Source organism: Falco peregrinus, chromosome 1, assembly GCF_023634155.1.
Source record: "Falco peregrinus isolate bFalPer1 chromosome 1, bFalPer1.pri, whole genome shotgun sequence".
NCBI classification, from domain to species: Eukaryota; Metazoa; Chordata; class Aves; order Falconiformes; family Falconidae; genus Falco; species Falco peregrinus.
The window spans coordinates 41,195,481-41,221,405 of NC_073721.1; the positions used below are offsets into that span (position 1 = coordinate 41,195,481).

Here is a 25,925-nt window from a genome sequence, read left to right on the forward strand (position 1 = left end):
GATGCCCATGCCACGTTCCTTGCATTAAGCTGAGCTGTTAAGTAAAGCTTTCTCATATTCAATGCCATCACCTTTGAAAAGCAGCAATTATATGTACCCTAAGCAGAAGCACATTAGATCATCCTTTCCATTCCTATAGTAATTCCATAAATTTCTATTTCCCTTCCTAATCTATAGGTAATTAAGAGAAATCACTGCTGCAGCCTATCTGCTTTCTGCACTGTTTTGGTATTAGTCAAAGCCATACATGGCCACATTATATATTGAAATAATGAACTAACAACCAAACCCCTCTATAAAAAGAACTGAATTATTTGTTAAAACTTTTTCTCTGCTGAGTTGAGAGCACCATGAGAACAATAGGAGCCTTGGTGTGGGAGGAAGTATGCAGTTCTCTCTCATATATACACGATCCATCCACCCACCAGGAAGATAACAATAGCACAAAAATGACAAGACAGAATTTACAGGTATTAACTGGAAATGCTAGTAACATTGGGCAGGGATATACAATGCCCTGAGAGAATGGAATGAAAGGAAATGTTAGATTAAAAATAAAAGATGGAAAATACTATAGCGCTGGCATGAGAAATTCTGCATGAACTGCTTTATTTTGGGAACTGTTAATCCCGAATGTTGTGATTATAAAAACATACCCTTCAAAGCTAGATTTACCAACATGTAAAATTCAATTAAAAAGCTGCCAATTGCATAGCTCCATATAATTACCATGACAACAAATCCCAGGCAAGCCTTTTTAGTTAATATTTTTTTTAATTGAAAAAGTTAGAATTTTATATTAAATGTACTGCAGCCTGAAATGATAAATGAATCTTTCTTTTCTTACTTCAGTTAGCTTCCCCTTTCTTGGTCCTGTCTTCTTGCATTTTACTCCAATTCCTGGACTCTTACAAGTCCTGCCAGCTTTCCATCTGGTATTTATTTCTTTCTGGAGTGGTTGTCCTATATTATTCCTTTCTATGCTACTGCTGAAAGAACTAAGCTATCTAGGTCTATCATTTTATTGAATCCTCCATCTTCAGCATTTGATTCTACACACAAGCTAACACAGTTGACGTTGTGTCATGTGTTAAATCATCACCACTGAAGATCAAAACAGGAGGATGACAGGCCCAACAGCCAAATTTCTGAAAAAGGATAGGAACTCATTTTTCTGTGGGCCAACTCCTAAAAAATCCTATGAAACTACATCGCTAATGCACCACAAACTAAACAGATCATGCAGAACACCTGCAAAACAAATGCATAAATAAATGATGCTGAATAAGCATTAACAAAAAAAGCCACATCCATAACATGAAGATCAATAGCTGTACCTGCATGTAGGTCAAGAACTAATAGAAAACAAAGAGATTGCATGAACTGACGGATGGAGCAACAGACTGCAACCAGATCTTGTGCTCACGCATAAGCTATACAAAGAAAACAAATTCACATACCCGGGCTAGTCCAAACTACTTACCAGCAGTTTGGAAAGCTATAAAACAGATTGAGAGAAGTAGTTCAGTACATTCATACTACTTCATAAACCAGTATTAAAACACAAGAGGTAACTGTAATTAGTTATTCCTAAACGCTGAAAAATCAACGAGACTTCACATTTTTCCTGGTTTCAGCTGGGATAGAGTTAATTTTCTTCTTAGCAGCTGGCAGTGCTGTGTTTTGGATTTGGTGTGAGAACAATGTTGATAGCACAGGGATGTTTCCAGTTGTTGCTGGGTGATGTTTATACCAAGTCAAGGACTTCCCAGTTTCTCAGGCGGTGCCAGCTGGAGGGCTGGGGGGGGCACAAGAAACTGGGAGGGGACACAGCCAGGCCAGCTGACTGAACTAGCCACAGAGGTATTCCATACCATGGGATGTCATGCTCCATACATAAACTGGGGGGGAGGGTTGGTGGGGGCCTGCCAATCCTTGCTGGGGGACTGGCTGGGCATCGGTCAGCAGATGGTGAGCAACTGTGGTGTGCATCACTTGTTTTCTTTTCTCCCCTCCCTTCACCCTGGATTTCATTCCTCTCCCTCTTTTTAATTATAACTGTTATTATTATTATTGGTTTTGATTTATTTCAATTATTAAACTGTTCTTATCTGAACTCTTGAGTTCTACATTCCTTTCTGATTCTCCTCCCCATCCCTCTTCTGGGTGAGGGGGCAGTGAGCGAGCGGCTGAGTGGTACTTAGTTACCGCCTGAGCTTAAACCACAACAGCATTTTAGAACATAAGACAAAGATTAGACCCAAAAACTCCATCTCCTCATTTTATTATCTAGGTGCTGGGAAAAAGACAGAACAGCTACTCAGGGCTTTCTTCAGGAAACTTGCTGCTGCAGATACCACATATCTTATTAATTATATGCATCAATAATTACCAAGTGAGTGCTATTTTGGGCCTCCTGTCATGCATAATGTAACTTTCATTTTCTCCTTATTAAATGGAGACCATGTCCAACATGGTGTATTACTCTGTTACCACTGAACAAGAATTCCCAAGCGTATTTTTTTCAAACCAGATTATGCTTTGCAAAGCTAGAAATTTTATTTTGATTTTTGAGCTGAGACTCATATTCACCTGGATATTTGTGGGATCTTTGTATGACTCATCACTTGCAGTTTGGAGCTTTTCACTGATCCAAGCTTCTATTTCATCCACATCACGACTGAACTGCTGGAGTGTCTGAGATTCTCCTAGCTTCGACCTCTTTTCAATCATTTGAGCTTTCAGACGAAGCCACCTGTATGCAATTAAATACATATGCTGAATGAGAAACTAGGACTGCACAAGGCATCATGTTTAACAGCTACAAAGCGTTGCAGAAGAGCACTCTTTCAGTTGGTGTCTGCATCCCGCCTAACAGGGCAATACTGACCTGTCCAGAACCTCATTGCGTCTGTTAGCAATGACTCCTTTTGCATAATGATCAGCAGAGATCAACTGGTCGGCAAAAGACTGTAAGACAGCAATTTTCTCTTCCTATTAAAAACAGAAGTCATAAATCACCACTGTGGTTCCTTAAAATCAGGTCACTAGCAGGGTCTGGAACAGAACATGACTTTTTTTTTTTTTTTCCCCCCTTCTTTAAATATACATTATTGTAAATGTGACTATGAAGGAAGTCTATCTTCTACAGGATTGCAGAGTTCAACTTCAGAACATCTTTCACCTGTGGCGTTTAAGAAAAAAGTATCTTTTGGAGTTCAAGCTACAGCAGTACAATCTCTCAATAAGAAGTAGGCAGCTTTCTGTTACAAGAAACTGAAAATAAACCTTTTTCTGTTGTAAAAAAAGAAAAAAAAATTCAAATCAGTAGAGAGATTTACACAAATACTCGACACTATTCCTACACTGTTTGTAGCCAGTAAAATACATCCCCATCTGCATTAGCCACTCTGAAACTTCTGCAGATCCCAAATGGCTGATTATTTAGAACTGAACTTTAGAAGCCATACATGGCAGTAACTTCTGCTAATAATCCATGTAAGAAAAATTAAACTATCTTGCCTTTATTTCAGCTATACTCCTCACCTGGACATTGATTGCCTTATCAAAATCTTCATGTTTCTTGATGAGTGCCTCCACACTGTCTAAGGAGTCTCCTTTATCTTCTGTGTTTAGGAAAGCCTCACGGGCAGCCATCCAGTTTTCAGCTTGTTCACAGTCCCGATGAAACAGCTAGGAAGGAAAAACTCCAAAGCATAAGACAGACAGACCAAGAGCACTGCTCTAATGAAAGGAGTCTTTTTATAAACACAACAGAGTACCTGTAGTTCTAGGCACTGGTCTAGCATCATTCTGCGCTGGACCCAGGCCTTCTCTAAGTCTGTCCGTTCTTGATCTAGAATATCCAGTTTCTCCTTGATCTCCGGGCTGGCATAGTGTCCATGAGCCAGAAGTTGTTGTCCAAACTGTTCAAATGCCTGGAAAGTGCCAGCCCTTGCATCTATTTCAGTGCGGTGCTCCTGCAAGGTATAGAGATGCATTACTGAATAGACGACAGAGCTAGAACTAATCTATCTTTGGAACTCTAAAGGGAGGGCGTCAGAAAAAAACATTTTTTGATGTTTATGATACACAGTTATCATCTTTCATATACCTGGTGCCTTTCCAATAAAGCTTCAGCTCCAGTCACATCCTTTGCCAGTTCATCTGAGGAGACCAGGCCCCGGATTCCATTGATCCAAGACATAAGGTCCCTGTGAACACACATCATTAATAGAGAAACTTACAGTCCTTTTCTGAACCCTCCACAGAAACACTCCTGTGGAACAATAACCCATATATACTTCACTAGTCATATACCAGACAGATAAATTGGGGGGTGTGGGGTGTGGGGAGACCAGCATCTTTACCTGAAGTCACTGAGGAAACGCTGCAGGTCATGAGAATCTCCAAGCTTCTCTTTGCGCTGGTCAGCACGTTTTCCCAGACTATTCCAAGCCTGATTCAACTCAGTACATTTTTCTTGGAGATCTTCAGCAGATTCTGGATGTGACTGGATCAGACGCTGGGCAGTTTCACCAAGAGAATTCACCTAGAATTAGAGAAAGGGAAATAAACATAATGAAGACAAAAAGAATCTTTTCTATAATTCAGTCATTTCTGCTAGATAAAAAGAAAGCTTTTGGTTTTGTCCTCTTCACAATCTCACCTTGTCTCCAAGAGCTGCCAAGTCTCTCTCAAAGCCTTCATGTTTGCGCTGCAGAGCCTGCACACTGGCCAAGTCATGCCCATAGTTGTCTGTATTTAATGCTTGATTTTTCTCCTCTATCCATTCTTTTGTTTCATCAGCATCTCTGATTTGAGAAAAGGGAAGGCAAAATGAGAGTCAAAATGAGAGGGCATACTAGGATCTCTGATACCTAGCAGGTCATCGATTTCCAAAAAAGTTAATGTAATTGATGGTTCTATTAAATTATTTCCCAAGATGACACAAGCAAACTTTGGCAAAATAGACAGTGGTCCAGACTTCCCAAAGCCTGCAGCAATTCCATCCTTTCGTGTTAAAAAGTCTTACTTTTTCTAGGAAGAATACAAAGGATTCTTATTGGACCACTGGTGGTCTACATTCCACTGAACAAGCTGGGAGTTGAAATATGATTTGTTTAGAATCAGTCCCACTATATTTCAGAACTCTTCAACAGATAAAGAATTTTACTGAGGTAAGACCAAAGATGATACAAATACCTTACCTGTGGAACCTCTGGACTTCATGGGCACTGCCCAACAGCTGGCTTCGCTCCTCTGCTAACTGCTGCAGAGATCTCCAGCGTTCATTCAGTTCCTGCAAGACAAACAAAAAATACCCCACTGATATTGCATACCACAGTATTAACAGCATTACTGTTCACACAAGAAACCTGTGTGACTTGAAAAGTCAAGACTGGCCTTTCACTACAGGTCAATGTTATATATTCTGTTTAATTCCAGAAGCACACACAAATTCAAGTAGTCTAGGTATATAAAATAATTTTAAGGGTTTCTCCTGAGATGTAAAAACAAATGATTTTACGTATCTAAGATACTGGTGTAACCTGAGAAGCAAATGCTGTGTATGTCAATACTCCTTTCAGTAAGTTGATTCAAAAGGGTTTATACAGAGTAAAGATGAAGACTATGGAAAGGAAGGGTAAAAAAACATTCTCAGCTTTTAAATCAGCTCAGAAAAAGTTGTAGTATTACCTTGATTGAGTTAAAGGTTGCCACTGTGTGTACCATCAAACGTGCAGACTGTATGAAAAGGAAGAAATAAAAAAACCATGTAGCATTAAAGTGAACTCTAACCAATCAGAGCCAAAATCAGACTGAAAAAACTCCTTAAAAATCTGTAAGGATGTGGCCTAGGTCAAAACCAGGGACTTTGTAAAATACAACTCTACAAAATGCAGGAAGAAACACCCTAGGTTTTGAAGGTTTCAGTGAAAACTGCTGAATTCTTAAATTTTATATACTTCTTTAGAACAGTATTTTGATACACTGTTGTTTATGATGAAAGAGAGACAGAAACAACAAAAAAATCAATGCAAGTAAATTTCAAAACCAACTAAGAACAATTAGTTGTGATACCTAAAGTATTCTAGATCAGAGTAAGAATAGTTAGAAATTTAGAAGTGAGTACTACCTTGTTAGCGTAAACTGAAACAAGCAATAATAGTCTTAAAAAGGACAAGGAACAGGAAAATTTAAAAGGCAACATTCAATAACTGAATTAAAAACCTCCAAACTCTTAGTCATAGGGACATGGGGACAGGAAATCAACCAAATGGTTTAACTCCTGGCTGTGTTTTTGGCTAAAATTATTGAGATATTTCTAGATCTCATGAAAATTGAAGGCTAATTACAAAAAGGATGACCAACTCCCTCCAGCATGCAATCTACTTTTCTGACTATGATGGATTACTTGCAAAATTCAACCCTTTGCAGAGATACACAAAGAACTTAATAGTTTGCATAGTTACTCTGAGACTCTCAGGACTGAATGTACATGTGTATAATCTCTGTGAAAAAAAATACTTTTCTTAGATCACCAGTTCTTGTTGACATGGCTGCATTTTCTACAATGCTGTCAACACATTGCATGCTTATCTGGTTTCCCCATATTCACACAGCTTAGAAGATGTACAAGCAGCTTTAAGTTTAAGAGGGTGGATGTAAGACATGAAACATGGAAATCAAATACTAGAGAAAAGCACAATTTGGTAATATCAAAAATATCCAGGATGTTTCTGTCCATCAGCAGGTGAGAGCTACTGCATTGTAAGCCACTAATGAACGGAGAAACGCTACTTCTAACTACTGTAGAAAATGAGCTAGAGATGAACAATGGAAGACAAAGATACTGCTATATACATACACCATATTCCTTACTAAAGGAATATTGACATGAATGGCTTTGACTTTCAGGAACAAAAACATTTCTTTCTGCTCGCGACATAAAGTAAGAACTCATGCTAAGCTAATAGGGACTGTTTTGCATCTAATGGCCATGTAATACCTAATAATGCTGGCATAAAAACTGGAATAAGTCTTATAGTACAAGCTGAAAACAAAACAGAGTTTTGCAGCAGGGAGGTAAAAAACGAACTGCTGGCAATTCCTACAGCTACAGCAATTCTGCTGGAAACCTATCTCAGTTTTTCTCATAATCATACCTGCAAATGGAGAGCTGACTTAGCCACTTGACTTTGCCTAGGTGGCTTTTATTTTTAAAACAAAGAGTAGAACCTGTGACATCTTTATGTATGGAAAGAATCTGTATGCAAGTATATGAAGGTGAATTCCTGCTAAATGCTCAACAAATTTTTGTAATGTGCTTGTTGAAGTAAACAAGCAAACTGAAATGAAAGTCCCTAACCTTAAATCAATACCAATTCAAACACTTGCTGAGACTCGGACACCATTAGAATCACACTGTCAATAGTGATTCTGCACCAAAACAGGGGCAGGATTGAAAGAAAAGAAAAAAAGAAAAAAGGGCACATGAGGGGTATGGTCTAAAAAAGATGATGTACTATAGTTTTTGTTTTACTTTCCTGTTGTGTGCTACTAAGTAATGACACCTACCTTCCAAGGAGAGGCTGTCTTAGAATCAGTTTCATCCTGTTTGAAAATGTGAAGAAACAGCTTTAAATAGGAAGCAAAATCTAGAACTATCAGAATATACTAAAAAACTTTGAAAGTTCTCCATGCTCAATCCTTAACAGAGTAAATCAATTTTTACAAGTATATGCATCATTTTGGGTTATCCTGCTCTGCATTGATTTGTAATGTGGGGTAAGACACTCCAGAAATAAATGGAACGAACTGAAGATAATCTTTTTATATCTATTCAAAGTCATTATTGAGTTTCTTCAATGAACTACAGTTATGGCTGAACTTCTACTTGTACATCCCAAACCTGTTACAATTGCCACACTATTCCAGAAATTTAACACTTACCCTGGGCATCATACCATAGACTTCCTACAAAGGAAAAAGAAAATAACAAGTTGTTTCTGTTTATCGTAACAGAAAGCAATTTTTTTACTGTTTTTGAGAAAGTGAAGATAGCAGGAGATTTGTTTCCATCCTTCTACAAATTGGTTACCAGTATGTCATTAAGCCAAACAGTGCTTGCACAATCTGAATGCATAGCAGAAATGGGAGTCTGACTACTCAGCCATATATTGCAACACATCATCTTAGAGCTCAGAAAATAAAAAAGCTGCTTCAGTACTCTGTTGGGACCAGACAAAACTATTTACAGAAACAGCACAAGTATGTGAAAAGCTGGCCAAAAATATGGGTATGTTACTAAAAAACCAACCAACCAGAAGTAACCCAGAAAACCCACAAAACCCCTCCACTGTATAGCTGAGCTCTATTTTATTTCTCTTTCACCCTATTCTTCCTCACCATTTTTCCTGCAAAGAAATAAAGGCTGAAATTTCAAACTTATAGGAAATGCATGGATTCTCTATGACTTGTAATATTAAAGACCTTCCATTCCTAAAAAAAGAAAAAAGCCCTAGATGCTGCAATTTGCTACAGCACTATTTTAAAAGAAACAGTTCAAAGTATACCCCTTGTGATGGCCACAGTACATAACAGGCACTAAGTATCTCCAGTTAGAATATCAGCATCATCAGACCAGAGAGAAAAAATGAACAGCTAGAATCTTGCAATGACATGCAAAGCGGAAGGCAACAGACAAAAGAAAGGAAGAAAGTCTTTTGCTTCTCAAGAGAATTAGACTAAGTCAGCATAAAAGTGGACCTGTTGCTGTACTGCTTGCACTTCATCTGCCATCAACCCTTCTGACTCCAGGTCATTGGCAACCTTGTTTATGTCCTTCAGGCGTGACTCGTTAGCTTTTAAATCCTGCACAGAACAGTAAAACGTAACAGAATTAACATTCACACAATCAAAACATGTGGAACAAGCTAGCACAATAGGGGTGTCAAGAAGTACATGGTTTGTAAACGGCAGGAATTCAGTAGACTTGACCTTTACAGTTACCGGTGAACACACAATGCATGAAAGTCTACGCCAAGAAACCCCAGCTGCCAGCGCCAAGCATCAATGCATTAAAGAAATGCACTATCAAAGTTTGCCATACAGAAAGTTAATTAACAATCAGGAATGGAATACATTTTAGAACTGTCAGGTATACAACATTACCAACTCGAAGATCAAAAACTATCATCCATACTACTGCATGAATTAGCTAAAAGGCCAACTTAATAAGCAGTATTACTATGACACTTAAATGCTTCCAGCCAAACAGATTGAAAAGAGAGCTTTCTACAGAGCAGAAAGGCAACCTGCTTCAAAACTTAGTTGAGAGCCTGCATTTAAATTTTAATAGGTGCCACATTTTAATTTCAACCATTAGCTTATTTTAAAAGAACCCAAATCCAGTAACTGCTACTATCTTCTCACCTACAATACTAGGTTGGCTCAAATTGTTAGCCAACTTTCAAGCTGTGAACAAGATAACAGCCAAAGAATGGTCAAATCACTGTCTTTTCCAATGTATGAGGTCAGGCATCTTTGCAGTTCAGTGCTCTGTATTTTACAAAAGTGGATAGAATAAAAATATCTGTCCAAGCAATTCTTTCACACCTCATGCAAAATAAAAAAAACCAAACTAATTAACTACTATTGCAAGCATTGGGAGGAAAAACCCCCAAAACTGAAAGCCTACCAGCATTCTGAAGCAGAGAATTATTTTTTTTGTGTCTTGGGAAAAACTGCAGATGGAAACTAAAATGCATCTTTCCTTTCAACATAAAGGAAGAGGAATAGCTTAACTAAAGGTTATGATTTACACACAATGAAATTACTCCAAAGCTTGGCAGATTCTGTATTTGAATGTGTTGAAAAAGAGTTTCAGTTCTCTAGCAGCTGGGAAGCATGTAACAACCCAGAGACTGTAATAAAACTGAAGACTCTGAATGTGGGATTGTCTCTATCCTCACAGAACAAAATTAAAAAAAAAAAGGCATAAATACCTCTTTATTTCCAATCAAAGCTATGTTTCCTTCTCAACTATGCTCAGCTATGAAAAATTACCATGGAGGTATGACCAGAAAATCCTGAAGGGAAAGGCCAAAACTAACAAGACATGCAGCATTAAACACACCTTCTGAAAATCATCAAATTTCTTCTGTAGCACCTCCACCTGCTCCAGATCAGCACCCACTTCCTCATTTGTGAGTGCAGCTTCCTTTTCATTGATCCACTGTTGAAGCTCATTAGCTTCACGGAAAAGCATAAATTTTTTGCAGCTTTTTTCTAGCATGCCTTTACGTTTTTCTCCCAACTCAAGAAGAGAGTGATACCTGGAACAAGCAGAAAAGGAAAGCAGGGGACAGTCAGATTATTAGCAGACTCACAGTAATTTACCAAGTCCTGGTATCACCAAAGACATGGGAAACACCTGCAGCCTACACATGTTCTTCTACAGAATGACCTACTTGTACGTAATTAGGTAAATGTAAACTGTAAATGTTTCTCCTCTACATGGATATGCACACCAAGATGAGATCTCCCACATGCAACAGTTCACTAGGCAAAAGCAAACCCAAATCACAGCTTAGGCCAGGGTAGGTTCTTAACCTACAGTAGCACTGCAGTGCAGGAATGACTCCGTAGGGTCTTTCTTTCCAAGAGGTATTTTCCTATAGTACATCAAGTTTGCCATCAGATTACCAAAATCCACTAGGCTCTCAGCTCTTGGACATAAATTTCTCACCTAGCCATTATTCAGTGCAAAATCTGCTGAACGTTTAAAAAAGGTGGTATTTCTTTGATAACACAACTATATTCAACTGGGAAATCCATGAAACTCACTTCACATACACTGGTCTTATATCTGTGGAATTCCCAACAACATCAGTGAAATTGTTCCTCATTTACATTAGAGTAAGTGTGAAGTCAAACCTCTAAAACGTTTACATTGGCTTGACCAGGCAAATAAACCTCGAAGGACTAGCCATTTATTTAAAACCACAAGAAAACCAGTGTCTCCCATCTGATTCCTGGTAACCAATAGACACAGACAATCCTACAAGACCTTACCCAAGTTGCTGCTGAAAAAAGCTAACAAGTTTTACAGTCATTGATACTGAATTACAGATCTCTTTAGCAATGCATAGTGCCTGTTTCTAAAGAATCTGCATTTAGAAAGTCACACCCTTAACGCTCATTCTTACTGTTACCCTATTTTAAATCTTCTGGAAGATGAGATATTCTAGTTGCATCTGGATGGTTTTTTTAGATCCTGAATCAGATTGCACATTGGTCTACTAGAGATCAACAGCAGCAGCTGACTCTCATTACTGAGTCATGAAGACATCCATTTTGATTTATTAAATAAAAAAATATAAGACACTGCTGAGATACCTGCAGGGGCCTCAAACAGTTGAAGGGCAGCCTTACAATGTTTTCATTTCCCACCTTGGAGCACACAGACAAACACTGAGCAATTACACCTCCCAGCTTGAAGAGTTCAACACTGTAGTGTTTTCCTAACCAATAACTCAGAGATGATGAAGTCTGTTGAAGAAAATCCTTGATACCCTGCGCTGTGATGTCTACGTATCAAACTGATAAACCACTCTAAGTCTGTCCACGGAAGCAGAGACTTTGCGGTTTCCTGTCTATCCCGGTTTAGACTGAACAGAAAGGGACCAAGAATCTTTCTATATGGTTTGAATAGAAACATTCTACTCTTCACTTGAGAAAAACCATTTTGAAGCCTGCCCCAACTGCAGATGTTTGCCTCAGCATACAATTTTAGGTATTAAATACTTGTGAAGCTCACAGAGGATGATCTGGGGCCAAATTCCTTTAGAAGCAGACCTTACCTCAAAGCTGCTTTGCAACACTTCAGAGATTAACATAGTACTTTCACTTTTGATTCTCAAGAAATATATTCTCTATGAAAAGACAGTCGGGCACAGCCAACGAACACTATTGCTTTGGATCTCCCACAACTTTCCAAACCATAATGCAAACATGGTACTTTTTCCATGAGACACAAACCCATGTTTGAAAATTAAGTTAATGTTATAATAAAACCAACCATCCTATATAAATGAACTAATGCTTTTTGACTACCCAGCACAAATGTTACTTAGTATAACTACGATAATTCCACCCTACCCAAAATTTAAGACATTCATATGAGATGTAATACTTGGTATATATATTTTATATGTATTTATATAAATAAACTAGTATTTCTATCTGCACCTCAGAAAATGCAAGATATTCTTTTTAAAGGAAACAGCCTGGATATCCCTAAGGCCTCTATAGTAAGCAAAACCAGCATAATGGAAAACAACATCATCAACCAATTCAGCAGCGCAGAGGTGACCAGCAAGATAAGCAGCTGGCTGGATGACTGGCTATAAAGAACACATGAAACACATACCACAACACTCATCTAAACTAAAATAATTCACATTGCAGCAATTGCTTCCTTCATGTCTCTTTGAGCAGCTTTCCCAAAGAAAGAAAGAAACAAAGGGAGAATGAACAGTGACAGTATGGAGACAGCATGGTTTTTAGAAAGGGCTAATCCTACTCACAGTTCTTCGACCTGTTTCATACGCAGAGATACACTGCCGACTTCCTTAGTTATGAGAGTCCTGCACAGACAGAGGGAGCACAGCAAATGCATGCAAAAAATTAGTCAGATTAACAAAAATAATGAAAGCAGCAGCTCCGTCCATGGCTTGTCTGCAGTAGGAGATGATTAAGAGTTCACATTTAAATGGAGAAAATTAGGTGTAATTCAGAAGCAAACAAAGCAAATCAGACCAGGAGTACAATTCACATAAGGAAACCTCAGCAGTACAGTTGAACTCTCTCTATAGGGTCTGCTCATTTCCTGTCACTGTGCCATGTGATTGTGAATTAAAGGGTGATCCCCTCTCCTTGGCTCTAAAACAAGGCACCCCTTTTCTAGTTCTTGAATGCAGCATGCAAACCCACAGAGAAAGTTACGCATTATTAAAATCCTGAACAATGTATCACAATTTTCCAGCATAATTTCTTCTCGCCTGTACAAATTTTGTGTGTGTGTGTGTGTGTGGTTTGTTTTTGGGTTTGTGTTGTTGAGTTTTGGTTGGATTTATTTTTTTAATTCTACAGCTAAAGCTAGTAATTACTGTATGGCACTGTAATAACTGGTGACTCCAAACAACTGAGTGGGAAGAAATTCTCATGTAGAATGACAGCGTAGCTGTGCAGACAGATGGGAGTATGCATAAAACTTTCAGCTTTGGCTTCCAAGTGGCTTGATAAGATGAGCCAGTAGCTCATGGCTATCACCCACAACCCCTGCCTGAACTAATCTACAATTACCATGTGCTTTAGGAAGTCATTACCAAGCAGCCATGCAGTTTGCTCTATTTACAATGTCACGTTCCTCTTTTAAGAGGGCAGGGGCGGGGCATGTTTTAGCCCCCATAATGGGACCACATTACAGGGGGGGGAAAAAAAAAAAAAAAAAGAAAAGAGTAATGAGCTACCACCAAAGTAGTCACAGCTCCTAAGGAGGTCACCTCCAGAGGCAGCCCTATATAGGGAGCGTACTGTACTTTATGTAACCAAATTTAAGAAAGCTTTTTAAAACAGATCACACATTAAGAAGTGACAACTACAAATACAAGAGCTCCTTAAGACAGATATAACTCACAAACAAGTTAAAGTTGTTAGGTACAACAACAAAAGGAACACATAAAATGCTGAAGTCAGACAGCAAGTTGAGCTCTATGTCATGAGTTTTACAGTTAAAAAATGGGAAAAGCAACAAGAAAATCTAGAGTAAGAATAAAACAACTGATTATGGTGCCCTTGGTAAAGAAGCCCCTTGTTTTGCTCCAATTAACTACTCTCTAGTGTAAGAGGCATCAACCTAAACCTCTGGCATACGTGAGGCAAAGGCCACACCAATAAATGCCGGATGGGTGTCATCTCATCAGTTAGATCTTACTGGTTGTCAATTTGCTCCTGTCGCAATGCTATGCTGCCTTGCTCTTCCAGGAGATTCTCTCGGGACGCAGACTGGGCAGGATCTAGTTTTTTCACGTAGGCAGCTGGTACAAATCCCTGACGGTCATTAACTTCAACCTTCCACCAGTCCTGGAAAGAAAAAAAAACATTGTGAGGGAAGCACTGAGCATAAACTATCCTGAGCAACTGAAAGCTGCAAATTAGTCTTCAATTAACACAAAAAAGCCCAGTGATGCTCACAAAAGTTTGCTCTTTTTATGGAGATCATTTCAGTCTGGAAGACACCTCAGTCTATATTTCCATGTCTCCCCTTGTGTTTGGTCAAAAATTCCTCAACAGCGGGGAAGTAAGTTGTCTCACAGACACATGCCCTATAGTGTATGTTGTTCATCTGACTTAGGGAAGTTGGCAGCTATAGTGGAATCATAAGAATAAACTGAAGAGGTATGCTAAAGCACTGAATGGGAACATGAACTAAATGTGCAAAGTCTTTAACTTCTTTAAATGCTCTTACTAAAAAAACCCCACCACAACACACAGACACACACGAAGAAAAACCCACCAAAAAAGCAACAAACCGCCCCCCCCATGCTCTGCAAACACACACCACCAAGTCAGCCAAGCAGCTCAGCAAACCAGAAGGCAAGAACATACCTTGTTGGTGCTGTTGAGTAAGGTGAGGATATCTCCTTTTTTCATAGTCACCTCCCGGGGACTCTTCTCTTGATAATCATAGAGTGCCAGAACAAGCTCTTTTCCAGTTTCATCATCTGTGGGAGCAACTTGTTGCTAACGAAGGAGCACAAGAAAAATTAGTTGTTCCATGTTTATTACAATCAATGTAGTTGTCTTTAAAAATACTTCACCCTTAGTTAATAAAGCTACTGTAGTGTCTTAAAATTGTTCTTTTAAACTTTTCAACAAGTTGAAAAAACAAGATAGATTGTTGAAAAAAACGCAGATAGACTTAGTTTAGGTGCTGCCTGGGCTCAAACCTTGAAACCCAGCATATTATACTGTTTTATTCCAAAGCAACACAGCTTTCTGTCAGGATTACAAAACCAGACCACTAAATTTTTTGAGAAAACCAAGTACGGTCTGAAATAAGTTCTCAAAAACAACAACTGTTATTAAGCTTTGTCTTTACCTTTTGCTGACCCAAGAATTTCAGTGGCATGACTAGCATCTTTCCTTACCCTGCATGACTGGGCCTGTTCCCTTAATGCCTGTATACTACTGCCGTAAGCAGAAAGATCAGACATCAAAGCTTCATGTTTCTTCAGAAGAGCCTGAAAGCGAAGATAAAAACAACATGTACACCTAGCCATTTTACAAATATTACTGTGCTCAAAACATACACTTTGGCTCCATACACAGGGAATGTGGGTTTTTTCACAGCTGCCAGTCTTGTGACTCTCATGAGAATAACCACTTCTATTTATTCACAGGCAAGACAGTGATCCAAATGCTTCTGGTGCTTTTCCTCTGCCTTATCTCAGGAACATTCTTTTGTTCCAACCAGGAATACCACATATCACTCTGGAAACAGCGTTAAGTTTGAAAGTATGCCTTTAAACTGCACTCCATTTTGATGAAACGTCAGTCAGCAGTGTCTGGGATGTGTTTGACCACAGAATGATACTAGTAAAATAACTCTAGACAAAATATTACTTCCAGACCAATGAACTACTGAAAACCAGACTCATATTGAAATGCAACATCATATGAGGAATTTGCTGATATTTGTCTCATTACACTTTGCCAAAAAAACCCCACCCCCCCAAACAAACAAAAACAACACTGTAAAAGAGTGAATACAAATGTGAAGTTTCTTGCAATTGGTTTAATATACTGGACAGCAAAATTAATTTCATGTGCAACAATAACTAAGACAGGGGAAAAACTGTCTTCTTTTGGCTGAGAGCCAAAATTCAGTTTGATGCAAGAATCTTCTGCCCTTTTTGTTAAGTGTCCTGAAATTTGCAGAGCTCCTTATTTTTTTACCGCTGGACAAACCCTTGCTGTGTTTATGGAAAACTGATTCAAATAAAAGTCTCAAATACCTCAGCAGAGTCTTCATCTTTTCCATAGTCTGTACTGCCTACAATGGGCTCCTTTTCCCTCATCCAGGATTCTGCCTCATTAGCATCAGCAAAATACTGCTGAGCTTGCAGGGAATCCTCTAGGTCTTGCCGACGCTGAGATGCTTTAGCTTTCAGAGAGTCCCACTTTTGGTTTAGCTCATTCAATTTGATTTTCACATCCTCAGCTGCAAAATGTCCTAGGTAACAGGAGGAGAGGGAACTGAAGGACTTAAGGAGACATAAATAATACACACTAAAAAATTACTTGTATTTATTGAAAGTCAGACATTAGACCTGTTTAAACCTATGTAGCCTATTCTGACCAGAATAATGAAAGCACAGCTCAGTTTGTCCTTTTGCCTCAGACTGGAAAACTCTGTACTCGTCAGTCAAACTGTACTAGGAATAATTGAATCATTAAGAACAAAACAAGCCACATCATAACATTTCTTGTCAATCATGAAGCAGGAAAGGTCATCTCTTTCCAGTGGCAGAGTTTTACCAGCAGGCTAATATTATTTCAGACCTGCATTCTGAATGCTGGAATAGGGGAAACTTTTTTTAGCATTCTTGTGTTAAGAACGCCCAGTCAGAAATGCCTACTTATTTAAAAGCAGGAATGACTCTTACTGGTTTTGCAGAGGATTGCCTCTCACATCATGATTAGGTATCTCCAATGCAAGCCTTCAATAGATTTAAAAATGGAGACTAAATATCATAGGCACAAAGTTGCTGAATACAGGGCTCGTATGTGTTTGTCAAGAGCAGATGGAGATCTGTGAAAATCATGACAAGTTCCCATCAAGGAATCTATTTTTATTTTTAGGTGAAAGAATGACCGGAAGTTCATCCAGCTAGCAGGCTTGTGTCTATTGCCTTGACAAAACCAGGCAGTGATTCTTAATTGTACAGGGCTGGAGAACAAGCTCCAGCACAAAGATTTGAATTTCTGAAAGAGGAAGAATTAAAAAATACTGAGACATACCCTCTTCCACCATAGCATTTCCCTTCTGCGTGACTGCTTTAATGCGGGGCTCATGGCCTGCAATTTCTGCCTGCAAAGCCTGGTGCTTCTTTAGCAGATTCTGGACACCAATTAAGTCTTTGCCTGAAAGACACAAAACAGTTAATCAGTGAATTCGGAGCCATTAGACTAAACAAAAATTTCAAGGCACCTGCATCCAGTGCTAGGCAAACTTACAAAGTACTATCGCAATAGAGCACTATGAAAAACTACACTACCCACTGGGATTGTAGAAGCAAAGTAACAGTTAGAGAACCATGGGTGATGGCAAATATGTAACTCCAAACACCATTAGTTACAATAAGCACATGTTCCATAAAAACGCAAGTTATAACAGAACAATTCTAACACCTAAATCCTGGAGTTATCGGGATAAACCAACCTCGGTTTGTTGAAGCTGCAATAGGTTCCTTTTCCCTTATCCAGGTCTCTTCATCCTCAATGTCACGGAAAAGCTGCTGCAGGCGAAGAGAATCTGCAAGTTTCTGCTTGCGAGCTACCATAGGATCCTTTAGAGCTTCATAACGAGCTACTAAAGCTTCTTGTTTCTTCTTGATATTGTCAGCATCAAAGTGCCCAGCATCTTGGAACTGGCGTGCCTGAATGGTAATGCCATCTATACGATCCTAAAATAAATTCAGCGACAGCATTACATCAGAATTTCTGTAAGATGGCTGCAGTGACTGAAAACATCTTCAGGTCTCAGCTAGTAAGTTATATTGTATGAGAAGAGAACCTCAGCTACACACTGCCAGAGCAATCATTTGGTAACAGTTATATCCTGGATAATATACAACACATTATGTAAATGTAATTTGGTTTAATCTGTCAATTTCATAAAATAAACAAAAGATTCTTGAAATTACATTAACTTTACAGATGTGCTACTCTACACAAACAATTCTTAAATTATTAACAACTGAGAATTCCAGCTGTGGGAACCCAGATCTTGTTATCTTTTTGCTGTAGATTTAATTCCCTTAAAGATCATTTGCAAACAAAAGAACCATTTGCTGTAAAGTTCTATATTTAAAAACTGATCTGTTCTCCCTCCCCTCCCATTTCTTTGAGCTACATGAAAACAAACTGCGTAAGAATAAGCTGTTTGCAAATGGAGACTCTAAGGGGCAATCATTTCCTACGCAAAGCACGGTGCATCTTTTTAAGTTGGCATTCACAGCACAACACAATGTTGTAGTGTCATACAGGTCAGCAGGGATTATTTTACTTTTTCAAAATGCTTACTTTTCTCAAAGTCATGAAGATACTGCTCTTAGGGACGTACCACGTACACTTCAGTTCAAGATTATTTCTGATAAATAAACTGTAAAGCCCAAAGCTACAAAAATTATGGAAATACAGACCTGCAAAAGTCTCGGGAGCAAATATTGTTGAGAGAACAGATCTGAAAGGGTAGGAAAAAAACCTATTTCCCTTACCTGATGAGCAGCAACATCTGCCTCTAGCAGGGCATGCTTCTTCTGAAGATTCTGAACACTAGTAAGATCTTTTCCATAATCATCAGAAGCCAAGTGTCCCTCTACTTCATACAGCCACAGCTCAATGTCTTCCACATTGCGATTAAACTGCTGCTGTTGATTGGCTTCACGCAGTTTTATACCTGACCGAGACAGAGTGGCAAGAGGAAAAGATGACATAAGATTTCCACATAATTTAACTCGCTTCCTGTCTTCTCCCAGCTACACTCTCTAGAAAAGTAATTGCCTGTATACTTCTGAACAAGTTGTACCTTTGAGCTCAGTGGCCTCCAGAAGTTTTTTCCATAAGCTGATGACTTCATTCATGCGAGCTGCCACTTCGTCAGATGCATAGTGTTTGACATCAATCAACTTCTGGCCAGCTTTCTCCAGTGCATCAATACGACTCTGATTAGCAGAAAGCTCTGCTTCAAAAGCCTGATGTTTCTGAACTTTACCTTGCAAGTTTGATGGGTCCTACCAGTGAGGAAAGAAAAAGAACCTTTCAATCCAAAATTAGTACCTATAGGTCTCCGAAGAATTTTTAAAATCAGACTACGTTAATATACATGCCAAGATGACACTACAGGATTTAGTGCCAAAAATACACCTTAAATCAGAACACTTAACCTATTTAATAAGCGTGGTTACAGTATGATGGGAAAATCCCCCTTGGGGTCAAGAAGAAATTACAATTCCTCCTGTTGCAATTAATACGGCCTACTATCAGCAACATTTTGACTGACGGTGCTTTTTATCATTAGACTGATTACATTAAGCCTGGTATTGCCTTAAAATTACCCTAACATTTGTCTGTGTTTACCTTGTATGCCTCATCTGTTGCAGTTTTCATTTTTTCATTAATCCAACTCTTTAGTTCATCAGAGTCTCGGAAAAATTGCTGCAGATGGAAAGAATCTGCCAGCTGAGTACGGCGGTACATAGCTCTTTCATGAAGGGCATTTCGGCGGCTCAGCAGCTGGGGAAAAAAAAAAGTAAAGTTTTTAAAATTTTTCAAGTTTCTTAAGAGCCACCACTGTATCTGTACTTCTGGGAGAGCTCCACTGCCTTTCCCTGTATTGCAGACATACCATTTAAAGTAATGAAGCAGAACATGATTTAAAGTCTACAGTCCAAACCTATTCTAGATACTTACAGCGTCTCTGCGTGTAGCAACATCATCCATGGCATAATGGTTATTCTGAATCAATTTAGTAGCAAACTCATCTAATGCCTAAAGAGAAAACAGGTTTCCATTTACTTGGTGTAATAGAAATTGCTTGTGCAAGTTTACTTGGTAGATTAATTCTCAAAAGTTTATCACAGTAGAACTAACAGAAAGCCATTATTAAGATAGCTATCATTACACCCTCTTTTATCTGTACCATCACCTTACACGTGGAAGAGTGCAGATTTTTGACAATCTTCATCCACACGTGTGCTGGCATGATATGGGTTACTCAACTCTCTGAGGCAGCAGTCAAGCCCTGTCCTATCTCTCCCACTGTTTTCTACATCCCACGTAATAGTGCATTGTTCTGCAGAGCAAACCCCATCCTCCTCTGTCATCCTCTGGCAGTGTTTCCTCCCCAGTCAACAAATTCACTTGTTTTATTTCTTGTTCTGTTTAGTGGTCCCCTAATGTAAATATCTTACTGTGATTTTCTCCTCTTGGGCACTTAGTGATTTCTCAAAGTCTTCATGCTTCTTTAGAAGAGCCTCCACACTATCCAAAGAATCACCAAGGTCTTCATTCAGCAGAAATGCCTGAAGTAAGGAAACAAACACATTTATGTTTCCATGCTCAGCTGCTCTACTGCAACTCAAGCATGGCCAGTGATGTTCCTTACCACATGATATTATTGAAAAGTAAAGGATGATGTATTGGCATGGTGTTGCATGTATGCCTCTAACAGCCACAGGTTCTGAATAATTCTTTTTAGCTTCTTATTGAAACAGCATTTTACAAGAGTTAACACACATAAAAGCAATCTGAGGCCAACTTGTCACAACTAATAGTTTCAGCATTAGATGAAAACAGACATTGTAGCAACTCTGACAGTCAGATAAGTAACTCTGCACAGCACTACGCTCACTAGTGCATGTTTAGTGGCAGTTACTGCCACTAGTAAATATCAGTTGTTTAAGTCTACAGAAGTCTAGCCAGAAATGAAAATCAACTGTATCTGGAGAGTTCCAAGATAGGCACTCACTTCTTGTTTGCTCATCCAGTTGTCAACTTGTTCAGTATCTCTGTAGAAAAGCTGCAAGTCCATGCACTGTTCGTACTGCTGTCTGCGAAGCTCCCATAGTTCTAGCAAGGCAGATCTTTCATCTGAGAGGATGGTCAGCTAACGGATTGAGAAGAGGAATATAAAATAATTTAATTTAGCAGTCCGGTTCATTTCCATCTCAATGTAAAATCAAGTGACTCTAAAAAAGGGGTTCACAGCGGACTGAAAACTACCTCCTGTGTGAAGAATCACTGTCCTGTTACTGACATCATCATCCTCATAGAGGACAAGTCTTTACCCAGCTTATCAAGCTTGAGTAGTGGCTACAACCTTCTGACTTCAGTCAGAAACATCTCCTTTTCCAATTTAAATCTGCACAGAGATATTTAATGGACAGCCACTCTTTTTGACTGCAGACCTATTTGTAAGAGAAGCTCTTCAGGAAACCATCCTGCTCTCTCAACCTCTGAAATCTCTTTGGCCCACTCTCACTTGCGGCATTTGAACTGTCTGATTGACCAATGTTTCAATATGCAGACTTCATGAGAGGCCCCATTCGTTTGAAAAACAAAATTCAGAAATACCAATTATTTGCTGACACTTCTGACAGCATACCTAAACCAAGATAAACAGATAACCCATTTTTCTTTTGGGGGAAAGATATACTAAGAGTTCCCAATAGATAGTACCAATAGTCCTAATAGTTCCTACTAATAGATAAGCAGAAGCTGGCAATCTGAGACTGAAAAGCACACATTACTTAAATACATGAAGGAAGCCCTGTAACCTAGAGGAGTGATACTTTGCAGCTTATGATCTTAATAAGAAATGAACTTTTAAATTAAGGGACACAGAAGAAAGAGATAAAATTCCTCTAGGAGCTCTTGCTTACCTTTTCTTTAACTTCATCAGAAGCATAGTGCCCAGCAGCAAGCAAAGCCTGGCCAGACTCATCAGCAGATTTGAAGCTATCTTCATGGGCATCAATTTCTCCCTATGAAAGGGGATGTGAATAAGCTGTTACCAAAATTTATCTTAGAATAGCGTCAGAATACGAAAACTGCTATTGAAAGTAACACAGAAACAACAGTCTGCACACCTGAATGATAAAACATTCAGCTACCTTTAAATACATTTGAATTTATCTAATGAAAACTAGAATAAAATGTATTATCTTACAGCGTCGATAAGGCAAGTATAAATATGTAAGTTAAAAGTTGAAACTGAATGTTGGTTTTAAGCTTTCTGCTTAAAGCAATTCCTCAAGATGGAGAGCTAGAACAGTCATTAGTTCAACTGACTGCTATCAGGTCTAATTATTTTTTTATAAAATATTATCATAAGCATTTTTAAATACTTATACCTAGTATTGTATTATATCCAGTATATCTATAGTATATCTGCTAATAAGAAACAAAGTAAAAATACTAAATCAGGACATCCATCTAATACTGCGTTAGTCGCATGATCAAAGGATTCTAGTGGTACAACATCAGCAGTTGTGACTCAACAGACTGTGTAAGACATACAAATCAGTTGTTGAGGGCTGCGGACTGGATTTGGCTGTATAACTTTTATACCTTATGTTCTTGATGTCTATCTAGAAGAGCTTCTGCTCCAGCCACATCATTGGCAAGTTCATCAGCATTTATCAGAGCCTTCATCTCAGTCACCCAGCTGGTGAGGTCTCGGAAGTCCGCAAGAAAGCGCTGTAGTCTTAGGAAAGCATAAGAAAAAACGTTTGGAAATAATTTGTTTGCATAGTTTCTCCATCTTCACCCCAAAGAAAGGGTTACAAACATAAAGCTGTTCCTCAGATAGAAAAAACCCAAGACAATATCAAAATGCAATCAGAATATTAAATAACTAAATGTGCTCTCAATCAAAAAAAGAAGCCTTTTAAAGTCAGGAAAATGCTAGGTTCAAAATCAATTGCTCAAAGACATATTTTGTATATAACTTACATTGAAAGTAAAAGGAATATTCCTAACTACAAGCCTGTATGTTGAAGACAACAGAAATCAAAAGATAGTTCTCCGAGTGTTTCAAGAGGGTCCATGGGACTGCTTCTGTCACAACTGTAACACTGTGTGTCTGTCGGGGATTACTGACAGAAAGTTTCAACTGCACATGCCTCGGCCTTAGAACTGCAAGCAAACAAATTCTGATTCCTTCCAGTATGCCTTTACAGTTACTGCCTTTGGCATGTACTTAGCACTCATCAGCAAAAGCAATCAGTTTCTACTTCCCTTTTATATTTGCTGTTAACTGATCTGAAGAGATTATGACAAGGAAAGCAAAGGAAAAATTATTAATGGTGTGGGTCTCCACCACCATAAATCTTGCAGCAGGGGAGGGAACAAACAGCAAAAAATCAAAATCAGAAACGATGTAAACTAACCACCACATTAGGGTAAGGGTTTTTTTAGTATGCTGCTCAACAGTGATCTAGCAGATGATGTTTCATAGACAACCAGGCTAGGACAGGAACAAGACTGGACAAAGACAAATCCCACAGCAACAAAGCAGCTATTACAGAAATGGGTACTTCATTTAGTCTAGGACAACACATCTAATAACATACCATACTTTAGCCTTCACAGAGAATCATGAAGACCCCACAGTGAACAGATTTTTAATACGAGTATTTAAAAAAACCACCAAAATTAAAATATAGTCAGATAATGTACTTCAAAATGCAGGTATCAACTCAGATTGGGAAAAAAGTAAATACCCTAAAAACATCAAGGCATCTGCTTCCATAACTGATCCACATCCAGAGAATGAACAGAAACTGTAAGTATTTATTTATCATATATGTATTTCTTTTACTACAAGAAGTTATTGCAAAATATAACTTGGTGGACAAGACTGCTTTTGAAAACATCAGAATCATCCAAAAATTTCAGAAACTGCATCCCTTCCTCCTCCTCCCAAGAGTCCTCTGTCAAATCTGAATAAGGAAGAAAGGTCATTTCAGCATGACAGTATTCCTACCTGTAGGAGTCATTAAGGCGAGCATGCCTCTCTGCTGCCAGAGTTCGGATCTGTTCCCAGTTGGCAATCAGCTCCTCCCGTTTCACTTGAATTTGAGAAGCATTTATTGGGTGAGACTGCTGCAAACGGTCAGCTTCTGCACAAAGGGCCTTAACCTAAACCCAGTCATAAACAGTGAGTAGTAAGCTTCTAGCCTTTTACAAGCAGGTTACCACATTTAAATTGTAGGTAAAATGCATCTCATATGGGTACCTTATCTTCAAGAGCTGCAAGATCTCTTTCCAGGCCTTCATGCTTACGTAGTAGCGCCTGCACGCTGGCTAAGTCTCTGCCAAAATCATCTGAGGCCATCAACTGCCCTTTCTCCTTAATCCAGCTGATTGTTTCATCCACATCCCTTCAAAACAAAGCACAAATTGAAAGCAGTCTATCTTGTATGGAAAAAGGAAGAAAAGAGCATGTTTTCCTGTATGTATGCCAGACATACTGGCATGTATCTATAAACACTGCATCCAACTATAATCATTCTTTTAAAAAGAAACAAAAACAACAACAATGAAATCCACCCTAAAAAATTAGCCCTTTTTTAAAAAAAAAAATCTCAAAAACCCTTGAAGCACATTGGTAGACCATTCTTCAGATCAAGTCACCAAGATGCAAACAAGGAATTATGGCAGCACTAAGCATCATCACCTAGTCGGGGTATTTCCCACTCTGGACCCTTCTCTGACTTAAATGACAGCAAATCTCAAAATGCTATAGATGGAGAGGAGGCTAGAAAGATGCTGCTCAAAGAACCCCAGAACAAGTAGACTGACAGCCATCTGACAGCCAAACCCGACCCCTTTTAAGGGGAGAACTGGGGGAAAAAGCCCTCAGAGGTAAGCAAAGCAAAACTGCCATTAGCAGGAATGAACAAAACTGCCAAGTGTTGAAAAGCTAAATCAGAATGACTATTTTAAGGTAATTCTAGAACAAGGTCCTCAATCAACAAGTCATGAGGAAGAGCAAAAAAAAAACGTAACAGACAACAGCAGCTCTTCTCATACTACTGTATGCAGCTGAGTGCATCACTAAACATCCACAACACTATTACATCACTTCAGTAAATCCAGCCAAGATCATTACCTGTTGAAGCGCTGAACTTCAGCTGCCCCGAAGAGTTTTCCTTGTCTCTGAAGGGCAAGCCCCTTAAGACGCTGCCAGCTTGCATTTACTTCATCCTGTTTGGACTTTATCAGTTCCTCCTCAGGGTGTTGTTCCTGGCAAGCAAAGGAAAAATGCTATTTTCATATGTCCTGCAGTTTTACATCCATTGACAAAAATTTAAAACACTGCTGTTTTTCAAGAGAGGAACTTGTAATCACTGTCCTTTCCAGATGATCACTCAATTTGATAATTTCCCCAAAACCTCACTGTGTAAACATTCAATACTCTTGTAGTAGTTTAGGTTTCCCTATGTACTGATTAGTCAATGGGAAGAGGGCTGTAAACAGTATCTTTTGTTCCCTGGAATACAGTACTTCCTGCCCTGTCTCTATTCCTTGATCAAGCTCCAGATGACATACCAGAAGAAAAGATAATAGTAATCCTGGCTGTCCAAGGGAAACACATTTAACTCCAAACACAACAGTTTCTCTTACTAATCACTACCCTCCACATTTTCAGGAACATTCTCAGCTGGGCCTGTTATTCAAGCTGTTCAGCAGAACAAGTAAATCAAATGATGACCATTTAAAATTAAGATAGCCAAGTATCTACACACATGCGGAGTAAAGCTTAAAGATCTGCTACCAAGCCAGAGGGGAGAAGAGGGAGTTGCAGACAAAAGTTTGTTGTTATACCAGGCCTGCCAAGGGAGATTTTCAACACACATAAATGTTTACCTGGATAAGTTTGCCAGCAAACTGGTTCACTTCATTTACTCTTTCCTCATGAGCTGCAAGGTCTGTCTGGAACTCTTCAAATTTCTTTTGCAAAACCTCAACATGCTCTAAATCCTGCCCAAGTTCTTCTGAGGTCACTATTGCTTCCTAGCAAATCAAGGGAAAAAAAACCATTACAATTTCAGTATATCCCATGGGAA

General features: G+C 38.8%; 1 protein-coding gene across 9 annotated transcripts in view; it reads right to left on the reverse strand.

Moving 5' to 3' along the window:
- The window catches only part of SPTAN1 (spectrin alpha, non-erythrocytic 1), a 53,464-nt gene that overhangs the window by 14,143 nt on the left and 13,396 nt on the right, over positions 1-25,925 (reverse strand). For 4 of the 9 annotated variants that reach the window (XM_055794819.1, XM_055794815.1, XM_013296501.3 and 1 more), the window contains exons 5-37: positions 25,726-25,872; positions 24,968-25,101; positions 24,092-24,236; positions 23,840-23,994; positions 22,423-22,558; positions 21,735-21,836; positions 20,822-20,959; positions 20,265-20,375; positions 19,765-19,842; positions 19,432-19,587; positions 18,881-19,085; positions 18,570-18,751; positions 17,513-17,756; positions 17,092-17,214; positions 16,086-16,303; positions 15,219-15,311; positions 14,677-14,811; positions 14,003-14,151; positions 12,594-12,653; positions 10,142-10,340; positions 8,773-8,877; positions 7,957-7,980; positions 7,582-7,617; positions 5,701-5,748; positions 5,211-5,302; positions 4,670-4,814; positions 4,371-4,552; positions 4,115-4,214; positions 3,783-3,980; positions 3,547-3,693; positions 2,891-2,994; positions 2,593-2,755; positions 1,484-1,498 (exon numbers count right to left, since the gene is read on the reverse strand). In XM_055794819.1, the coding sequence (XP_055650794.1) occupies positions 1,484-1,498; positions 2,593-2,755; positions 2,891-2,994; positions 3,547-3,693; positions 3,783-3,980; positions 4,115-4,214; positions 4,371-4,552; positions 4,670-4,814; positions 5,211-5,302; positions 5,701-5,748; positions 7,582-7,617; positions 7,957-7,980; positions 8,773-8,877; positions 10,142-10,340; positions 12,594-12,653; positions 14,003-14,151; positions 14,677-14,811; positions 15,219-15,311; positions 16,086-16,303; positions 17,092-17,214; positions 17,513-17,756; positions 18,570-18,751; positions 18,881-19,085; positions 19,432-19,587; positions 19,765-19,842; positions 20,265-20,375; positions 20,822-20,959; positions 21,735-21,836; positions 22,423-22,558; positions 23,840-23,994; positions 24,092-24,236; positions 24,968-25,101; positions 25,726-25,872 (4,269 nt within the window). The remainder of the gene's footprint in view (positions 1-1,483; positions 1,499-2,592; positions 2,756-2,890; positions 2,995-3,546; positions 3,694-3,782; positions 3,981-4,114; positions 4,215-4,370; positions 4,553-4,669; positions 4,815-5,210; positions 5,303-5,700; positions 5,749-7,581; positions 7,618-7,956; positions 7,981-8,772; positions 8,878-10,141; positions 10,341-12,593; positions 12,654-14,002; positions 14,152-14,676; positions 14,812-15,218; positions 15,312-16,085; positions 16,304-17,091; positions 17,215-17,512; positions 17,757-18,569; positions 18,752-18,880; positions 19,086-19,431; positions 19,588-19,764; positions 19,843-20,264; positions 20,376-20,821; positions 20,960-21,734; positions 21,837-22,422; positions 22,559-23,839; positions 23,995-24,091; positions 24,237-24,967; positions 25,102-25,725; positions 25,873-25,925) is intronic. The other 5 variants (XM_055794825.1, XM_055794802.1, XM_055794853.1 and 2 more) reach the window with 3 other exon arrangements.